The sequence below is a fragment of the Rhagoletis zephyria genome, unplaced genomic scaffold, assembly GCF_001687245.7.
Source record: "Rhagoletis zephyria isolate East Lansing unplaced genomic scaffold, Rhagoletis_zephyria_1.1 Rzeph_scaffold_04887, whole genome shotgun sequence".
Classification (NCBI taxonomy): Eukaryota; Metazoa; Arthropoda; class Insecta; order Diptera; family Tephritidae; genus Rhagoletis; species Rhagoletis zephyria.
The window spans coordinates 25,054-34,460 of NW_016161970.1; the positions used below are offsets into that span (position 1 = coordinate 25,054).

The following is a 9,407-nucleotide window of genomic DNA, read 5'->3' on the forward strand; positions in this document are numbered from 1 at the left end:
CAGTAGGAAAAGCACTGCACATTGATAAATCGTATTTTTTATTGTGTTCTGATTTATATTTTATTGTACTTGAAATGCGTTAGTATAAAGTGGCCAACAAATTTGAGATAAGCATTGGAATTTTGCTTGAACAAAACATTTAATGTTAATTCTAGAAGTTTGGATACATTCCCAAAATTAGTTTAATCTCGTTTTTTATAATTTATTGTTCTTCCAATTGAAATCCCTCCTACCGAATAGGACATACGGAGGCTTAATTATTTCGCATGATTGACATCACTGATGTCATTTATGATTTTGTGTTTGATATTGCCCCTTTCCAGCGTTCAAGTGCTTTTTGATGACTAGAACTGTTTAAAGCATTTGGTATTACCTGATAAAAAATATTTCACAACTTACTCTAACTACTACTGTGTTCCGCAGGTTTGTACCTCAAACGAGACTATGGATTTCAAGGGTAAAGTTGTGCTTATCACAGGTGCCAGCTCCGGCATTGGTGCCGCTACAGCAGTCAAATTCGCCAAGTTGGGTGCTAAATTGGTATTGGTTGCACGAAATGTGGAGAATCTTAAGGCAACAGGAGAAAAGTGTCTAAAGGCAGCCGGCGCTCAAGGATCAACCACGCCGCTGCTCATAAAAACTGATTTGTCGGATGAGAAGGCGGTACCAAACATCATAACTGACGTTTCGAATAAGTTTGGACAACTTGATGTATTGGTAAACAATGCTGGCATCATTGAAAACGGTTCCATAGAGAATACCAGCCTAGAGCAGTTCGACAGGATCATGAACATGAATTTGCGCTCTGTGTATCAGCTCACAATGCTTGCTGTGCCGGAGCTTATTAAAACAAAAGGCAATATCGTTAATATTTCCAGCGTTTGTGGTCTACGCGCCTTCCCTAATGTATTGGCTTACAACATTTCAAAATCGGCAATCGATCAGTTTACACGCTGCGTTGCATTGGAACTTGCCCCAAAAGGAGTCCGTTGTAACGCAGTTAATCCAGGTGTTGTAGTCACCAATCTGCATAAACGTGGGGGCATGCATGATGAGGTGTATGAGAAATTCCTGGAACATTGTAAAGTCACCCATGCACTTGGACGAGCTGGCGACGTAGAGGAAGTGGCTAATGCTATTTGTTTTTTGGCCAGCGACCTGGCCACATTTACCACCGGAATGAATATGCCCGTAGATGGTGGTCGGCACGCAATGTGTCCTAGATAAGGAAATAAACGAAAATTGCAAAAAAATGTTATTTAAACCATCACGTTTTTATACAACTCATGTTTGTTCGAAGGCTAAGGGTGATAACAGTATGTGATTAAATTTATATAAATATGTACACATGTATATATATGAATTAAAATAAAATAATGTTTAAAGATCCTTTACCCAACAATAAAACAACATATTTAATATGATACTTGAGTCAAACTACATACATAAATGCATTTATTATCCTTTGATATGATTAGGTACTCCCTAATACATACACATAAAAATCGAAGATATGGCATTCTATAAAGCTGAAACATGATTAAAAGAAGTAAGGAACGAAGACTAGTAAAGTTGAAATTCATCACCGATTTCGCTTCTGAAATGTATTTCACATATGCACATACAGGCATTTTCTTCTCTATTATCCTCCAAGTCTGTAGGTATCAGGAAAACGTATGTGGATTGCTACCCAGAAAACATAGTCCCTAACGTTAGAGAAACTTTTTGATTTTAAATTAGAATTCTAATGTAATTCTCAAATCGGAAATTAGGGCTCGAATCATAAAGGTCGTGAACGAGCTCGTCACATAAAAATGCATATTAATTTTTACGTGACCAGTTGCTTCACCACGACCCCTACGATTCCAAGAGGTTTGAATTCGATATGAGAATGATTAAAAAAACACATTTGAAACCAATTGGAATTCAACGTCTGAACACGATTAGATATCTAACCTTTTTCTCGATATCGAGAACTAATTCCCCTTTTTGTAGAGATTGCTATAATTCTCGAGTTTCTCTAATCGGCTTCTAACCTTAGAGAAACATATTCAACTCAATTCTTAATACTCCCGAGGAGTTTGTTCTCCGGGAATTTGTTTCCCCCCAGAAAGAAATCCTCCAATAATTAACTCTCAGCGAGTAGTATTTTCCCCGAAAACTTAGGAAATTCGAACTTCGAAAAAGCTGTTTGACACTTTTTTGAGAGCTCAACTCCGCTAATATAAATATAAATATAAAAAATCATCAGGAAATTTTTATTCATCATAGGAGGAAAGGGAAGAGAGAAGACTCCCAGGGAGTTTCTGTTCAGAATCGGTCTTATTAGATTTCGAATGTTTTTCCAATCGCTCTGTAACCTTAGTGTCTGTTGGGTATATATGCCTGTGCCCATTTTGAACCGTTGCGTTGATAAACAATCTGCCCTATCGCGAATTTTATCACATGAACAAATATTCCCAAAAATCATAAAGCAAAACAAAAAAAAATTTTCTCAATTGGCTTTTATTTTGTATATTAAATTATGGGAACTATTTATTTAGATGGATTAGCGATAGGGCTGAATATTTCATATCACACTGAACCTCCAGCATTACGTCTTAGTAGATCTTAAAACTGGCTAGTATATTTTTGATGGATCCGGCTTACCACAAATACCATAACTAAAACAGAACAAATTTAACTAGGTACATTTCTTATTTGTTATTCTTTTTATTTAAAAAAAATGAAGTCTAACCATTTTAAACAAGTAAATCGCGATACAAATTTAAACTTCGTATCCGTAGGATTTGATAATTTTGTTGAATGGTTCGGCCACCTTCGCAATGTTTTCGCGCGCCTTAACCGTCAGTTTCTTCATAATTCTGTTGTGCTTTAGAGTGACGCGCAATTTAGCCTTACGCTTCCTTTCCAAGCTCTTAACGACATCTTGGTAATGCCAACCGACTTCATGTGACAGGCGTCCAACCTGGCAGTATTTACGGTCAGAACGCAATGTCAGGATACGCATGGCAATAGGTACGCAGACACGACGACGCTTGTCGTATGGGGGTGGGATACCATCGAAAACACGAAGGCGGGCAAGAGCAGCCTGACCACGCTTGGTTTTGTGTGGAATCATACCTAGAAAGAAATAGTTTATAATTATCAAAAAGCTAATACCTGCCTAACAAATCTGTTTATAAGAAATATTTCAGTTTTAGAATTTGTTACATGTCTGCTTCAAATAATGTAGGTAAGATGTATTGTTCATCATATAATTTGCACCCTAGTGAGTTCGCACAGTATACATGATTTTGTAACATACCTGAAAAAGCAAGAAAAACTTATTAGGTATATAAAATATTTCGAAAATAAAGCTTATAGTATATATAAGTATCAGCTAAATAATAGTTGTTACATATTTTATATTCAAATAATGTAGGTAAGGTAAAACAAGGTCATCATAGAAAAATAGTTAAAACATCATCAAAATTAGTCTTACCTCGCACAGCTTTATAGAAAATGCGTGATGGAGCACGGAAGTGATATGGACCACGAGCAGGATTCACGTTGCAGCGTTTACGCAAGTAAGCTAAGTACTTGATTTTGTTCCTATAGAAGTGCCCAGAGAGGTTTAACTCTTCACAACGCACAACAGCTACTTTACCACCTTGCAGCAGGTATTTTGCAATAACAGAGGCCAAACGGCCAACCAGATGGCCACGACCATCAATAACAACGGCCTATAAATGTACAAAATATTGCAAAATTAATGAATGATCTTAAAAATGAGGTTAAGTAAAAAAACGATGACAACAAAATGCAGATTGAGGCACACAACCAAAACTTGTTTATTTTAACGACTTAATAGGGCGAGCACGATTAATAACAGCCTTTATATTAAGGAATTATTTATTACGTATATTTCCTTGTAGTTTTTTCACACCCAAGACTACAAATGTCAAAATTGTTCCTATATGGACTGAGGCACGTGTAAATTTCGTTTCGCAAACGACTTTTAAGTTCACTTTTTAGCACTTGTTTACGCTTTTTCCAAATAATTTTAATATCAGCGGAAAGATCACTTAGTAAGGAACAATTTCCAAGTTTTTTCTTAGGTTCCCGAAACATTTTGACGCCATTTTTTGTGTGAAGAACCACCACTTACCCTATTCGACAAACCAGTCATGTTAAAGAACCGCACGGAAAGAAATGGCCGAGTATTGACTTCGTGCGACGGAAGTGTGTTCCGTTCCGCTCCGATTTTTCAATATGGCGGTGATATCGAAAGTTTATCGGCTGAGTGAGTTCAACGAAGCGCTAATTTATAATAGGGGCTCTCATACAAAGAAAGTAAATGTATTAGAAGCGACAACACGCTGAAGTCAGCGAGTGAAGTCTGAAAGGTTGATATGAGAAGTCGCGTCCGTTTCAACATCCGTATTCGTAAAAGACACTCGTTGTTTTTTTGTTTTCATGGCGGCAAAGAACGTTGAAGTACATTTATGTTCTTTGCATTTACGTGCTTTTATTTATGTAACCGGCAGTCTTCACGTGCTGGAAAATCTCGCATGCGTTAAGACGCGGTTTGCGCATGCTTTCAACTATCATTTTTGTTGTTTGACAGGTATTTTCTCGTTTCGCAGACTTTTTCAGAGTAGAAACATCGTCGAAAATACAAATTTGGCCTGAAAAGCTCGAACCTTCTTTTCTGGCGATATTTCACAAATGAAACAGTATGCTGTCAAATGCCCAGTCAACAAAACTCTATCGTTTGCGAGAGAAAAAAGCAGTACGCAAGATAGATTTCCAAGTATGTGAAGACGGCCGGTAATAATGATTCTTGGGAGGCCCTCACTTGTGTTTCAATGCTCAAAATTCCATTTCAGCCTAGTTTTTCATCAATGAGTGATCTATGGTAACTAAGTTTCAAAGGAAGAAGAAGCATTTGCTACATTTACAAAACTGATTCATTCTGATAGGAAAATATTTTTATATACAATAGAAATCGATACGTAATTGCAGTTAAAATCGTTTAAAGCATACGGGAAAAGCTTGGAAAAAAGGAAAACAAATTCCCGTAAGTAAATAAACATCGGAAGCCATTATCAGTAACAACCTACTGAAAACTGAAACCGGCTGACCACTCCCTATAGATAAAGAATATGGAACAAGTTTGTAACCTTATCTTGATTTTTCATTCATATCGTTAAGTGATAGACGATTACCGCAGTGACTAATCCATTGCCCACTTCTCTTACACTCGAAATATTAGAAAATGTGGAAAGCCACAGCAGGTCTGCAACTTCAGAATACTCAACCGGAAGAAGATGACGATTGGGAAACAGATCCAGATTTTGTAAACGATGTCAGTGAACAAGAGCAGCGATGGGGATCGAAAACGGTTGAGGGAAGCGGACGAACAGCCGGCGCCATTGAGTAAGTTGTATTTGATTACTCATTTAATTCGTACGCTAATCGGAATATTTTAATGAATCATCTATTCATGCACAATATATAGTATGGATAAATTGCGTTATGAAACTGAAAAAGCTGATAAAGACAAGAAGAAAAAAGATATAGAGGAGCAAAATCCCGGATATGGCTATGGTGGAAAATTCGGAGTTCAAACAGATCGAATGGATAAGTCAGCGGTCGGACACGATTATCGTGCAACTGTGGAAAAACACGCGTCACAAAAAGACTATAGCGAAGGATTTGGCGGAAAGTTTGGCGTGCAGAAAGATCGCGTGGACAAGTCAGCAGCGGGGTGGGATCATATCGAAAAAGTAGAAAAACATGCCTCACAGAAAGACTATGCGACCGGTTTCGGAGGAAAATTTGGTGTACAATCCGATAGAGTAGACAAATCGGCTGTGGGCTGGGATCATGTTGAAAAGGTTGAAAAGCACGAGTCACAGAAAGGTAAAATTAATTTAGAGAATATAATATTATGTTTTGCTTTATCGTTTTTATTTTCATTAAAGATTACTCAAAAGGCTTCGGCGGCAAATTTGGCATACAAGAGGATCGCAAGGACAAATCAGCCATGGGCTGGGATCATAAAGAGGAACCACAAAAGCATGAAAGTCAAATAGATCACAAAGTTGTAAGTTAGCTCAAAGTGCAACAAAGTTTTTTAACTAGTATTAATACATTTCTTTCTTGCATTCAAGGGTTTCGGAGGTAAATTTGGCATACAAAAGGATCGTATGGATAAATCTGCTGCTGGTTTCAATGATAACGAAAAACATCAGATTGGAACAACATACACTAAAGTGAAACCGAATATCGAAGGAGCTAAGCCATCAAACTTACGTGCTAAATTTGAAAACTTCGCCAAAAATTCTGAAGAAGAAACACGGAAGAGAGCTGAGGAACAAAAGCGATTGCGCGGTGAAAAAGACCGCCGTGATCGTGAGGAGGCAGCTAAGCGAACTGTAATTGAAAATACGCCACTTCCAGCAGCTGAAGAAGCACGAGCACCTCCGCCAAAGGGCAGTCGATCCTCGATTTCGACGGGTCGGGAAGGCGGAATCAGCAATGCAATTAGTGCATTCAATCAAATGCAATCTCCCACTACAGAAAGCGCTCCAGCTGTACGCAAAGAACCCATAACCATTCCAAAAGCTAAACCGATTCAAGAATCAAAGCATGTGGAAGAGAAACAAGAAATTCAACCGAACTTTAATAGTACGCAGAAAAATGTCACCACGACAGCACCCCCACCCGATGTTATACCATCAATTGAAATACATAGTGCAATAACACCACCACAATTATCGTCACCAGAAGTACCACCTCAAGAGCCAGTTTATGGCAATAGAGAGAACGTCGAGCAGAACCAACAGCAACAAAATCCGCAAATAGAAGAGCAAGGGGCAGCAAAAGCAAAGAAAGAAGTAGAATACGCAACGACAATTGACAATAATGCCGCTACTACCACAGCAGCTCCGGATCTAACTAATGAAGAAGCAATTTATGCCAATTCCGATAATTTGGCTGACTACATCGAAGACACGGGTATTCATGCAATCGCATTGTATGATTACCAAGCCGCTGACGACGATGAAATATCCTTTGATCCGGATGACACTATTACCCATATTGAAATGGTAAGATAAATAAAATGTAAAAAGTTAAAAATAGTTTATAACCAACACTTGGCATTTTAGATCGACGAAGGCTGGTGGCGCGGTTTGTGCAAGAACCGATATGGCCTCTTCCCAGCTAATTATGTGCAATTGGTGAATCAACAAGCATGAAAACGTTTATTTGGTTTCTAAAAAAAATATCTTTAAAACGGAAAACTGATGTGCTTCATTCAGCTCAAGTAGTCTGTATGAATTGTTGGATCTTTTTTAAAATAGGTTTAACTTCTACTAAAACAATTAATGCTTCCTCCAAGAGTAAAAACTTAAATCAAAAACTAATAACGAAACACTACAGATTTAAGCACATTTTAGTGTCGTTAATGTTATAAATACTGATTTTTCATGTTTCGTGTATCATCCCTAATCAGTATTTACCTCAACTGCATAAATGCAACGAATTGTTTTTACATTAGTGTTCTACACAAATTATTGGTTCCACATCGAGTTCTCAAAGTAAAATTATTTGCATTTTGAGCAACATTCATTTTATTTTTTACAAAAAAAAAATTGTAAATTAAGTTTAAAATTTGTATGTTTGTATTAACATACCTACATACATGCAATAAAGAAGAGTGGAATTCTGACCGCGAACTTTTTTTTGCCGAATTCCATTTGCAAAAACAGTTGTGACGAACATGTTAAACAAGCTAAAAACATTGCCAGTAAGCACAATTTTGAAGCGAAATATAAAATATTAAAAATAAAATGTTATTGCTGCAAATAAATAGATTTGGCAGATGCGTTTGTAATTCATTAAACTAAAAAGTTTGAAATCGTTTTGAAAATATTGTATTGTGGATTTTACATTTTTAATATGTATGTATGCATGTGAATGTTTCTTGTTAACGACTTAAATGTTACAAGTAGTATCTTTGTATAAAATATTAAAATAAATAACTCACAAACTGGGCGAGATTTTTGACTGTTTTAAAACTTTTGGGTTTTTTTGTTCGTTTTTTCTACAGTGAAAGTTCTTAAATGAACAAAACAAAAAAAAAAATGGTCAAGAAGCAGGGCAAATCGATGCCCGGAAACCCTGACAACCCTAACGGCTTTGTCCTTGTGGACCAACCCAATAGAAGCTGCACGTTTCCTAGGGCTGCCGTTAGTGGAACTTGACGACAACGACTGAGATACCAACCGATCTGGGCGGGGTTGTTGTAGCCGCTACAACAACAACAACAACATGCTCATTGGAATCAAAAATAGCTAGAAGAAGTTTCTTTAAAAAAAGTAGAACGATTTCTTTTAGGTTTTGACTAAAGCTTAGTATCCAGCTCTTAAGAAAAGCAAAAACTCCATATAAAATGACGTACAAGAAATGGCTAAGAAATTTTCTTGAGTCAAATTTCCTTAAGGCAGTACGCAGTTCTTCAGAAATTTAGTACGCTTTCTACTCGGTTTTCTAAAGTTTTTTGTGAAAAAAGAGCACAAGGCAACCCAGGTTTGCAACAGAAATATATGCCCGCTCCATTATTTCTTGAGGAAAGAGTGAGGCAACAGGCTGTGAGGTATAAAAAATTCAAAATTCCTTGGACACACACGCGAAATAATGGTAATTTTTTCTTGACCGTTTCCTTAAGAGCTGGATACTAAGCTTAAGCTTAATTTAGTTTAAAAGTATTTGATTTATATACGTATGCGATTGTATGCGATGATGTATATATGTATGCAGATTTTCCCAAATTTAGTGCAGGAAAACAAAAGACTTAAACAACGAACTAGTTTCAATAAACAATAGGGAAGATTATTTAATTCTTCTAGGTAGACCTTGTTTAATGAATATTATCTATATGCAGCAAGTAAGTGCGAAGTCTGTAAAACCTAAACAAAGCGACCATACTTTAAAATTTATCTCAGGGCTGTGCGATTATTCGCGGAAGTTGGTTAATCAGTTGTTCGGTTAATCAATTACTCGAGTAATCAAGATGTTGTTTACACAAAACGAAGATTAATCGAGTTACTTAAAATGTGATATAGTCAAAATAAGGAGTTTTGCTCGTTAAAAGAGTGCTTTCAAATACGCTTAATTTCTTTTTTACGAATACTCAAATATTTTAGTTATTGGTTAATCAAAATCTTGATTACTCGAGTGACTTAACTTTAAAGTATTCATAATTTCTAAATGAATCGAATAACTCAGTTATTGCAAGAAGAATAATTGCCATTTATTTATAATGTTTTGTACGTTTTCTCAGAAGTAATTAGTTCAATTGCTTCCTGTAACCCCATGTTTCATCTGTTTTCCAATTCCGTTTTCGGTCGTCAGCA

General features: G+C 36.6%; 3 protein-coding genes across 5 annotated transcripts; 2 read left to right on the forward strand and 1 right to left on the reverse strand.

Moving 5' to 3' along the window:
* Positions 1 to 1,442, forward strand: LOC108371323 (3-oxoacyl-[acyl-carrier-protein] reductase FabG-like). The gene is made up of 2 exons (XM_017626868.1): positions 1 to 366; positions 424 to 1,442. The coding sequence occupies exon 2, from the start codon at positions 445 to 447 to the stop codon at positions 1,225 to 1,227; it is 783 nt and encodes a 260-aa protein (XP_017482357.1). The 5' UTR covers positions 1 to 366; positions 424 to 444; the 3' UTR covers positions 1,228 to 1,442.
* A 1,096-nt stretch (positions 1,443 to 2,538) lies between these two features.
* RpL13A (ribosomal protein L13A) lies at positions 2,539 to 4,256 on the reverse strand. 2 transcript variants are annotated; one of them, XM_017626870.1, is made up of 4 exons: positions 4,151 to 4,256; positions 3,485 to 3,725; positions 2,738 to 3,123; positions 2,539 to 2,663 (listed from the first exon to the last, which is right to left on the reverse strand). In XM_017626870.1, the coding sequence occupies exons 1-3, from the start codon at positions 4,169 to 4,171 to the stop codon at positions 2,768 to 2,770; spliced, it is 618 nt and encodes a 205-aa protein (XP_017482359.1). In that variant the 5' UTR covers positions 4,172 to 4,256; the 3' UTR covers positions 2,539 to 2,663; positions 2,738 to 2,767. The 2 variants fall into 2 exon arrangements, with proteins under 2 accessions (XP_017482359.1, XP_017482358.1); XM_017626869.1 differs by lacking the exon at positions 2,539 to 2,663 and having other exon boundaries at positions 2,697 to 3,123.
* Positions 4,257 to 4,887: 631 nt separating this feature from the next.
* Positions 4,888 to 8,063, forward strand: Cortactin (cortactin). 2 transcript variants are annotated; one of them, XM_017626872.1, is made up of 6 exons: positions 4,888 to 5,062; positions 5,258 to 5,421; positions 5,504 to 5,907; positions 5,970 to 6,091; positions 6,159 to 7,097; positions 7,158 to 8,063. In XM_017626872.1, the coding sequence occupies exons 2-6, from the start codon at positions 5,261 to 5,263 to the stop codon at positions 7,245 to 7,247; spliced, it is 1,716 nt and encodes a 571-aa protein (XP_017482361.1). In that variant the 5' UTR covers positions 4,888 to 5,062; positions 5,258 to 5,260; the 3' UTR covers positions 7,248 to 8,063. The 2 variants fall into 2 exon arrangements, with proteins under 2 accessions (XP_017482361.1, XP_017482360.1); XM_017626871.1 differs by having other exon boundaries at positions 4,889 to 5,062; positions 5,197 to 5,421.
* Positions 8,064 to 9,407: the final 1,344 nt, after the last annotated feature.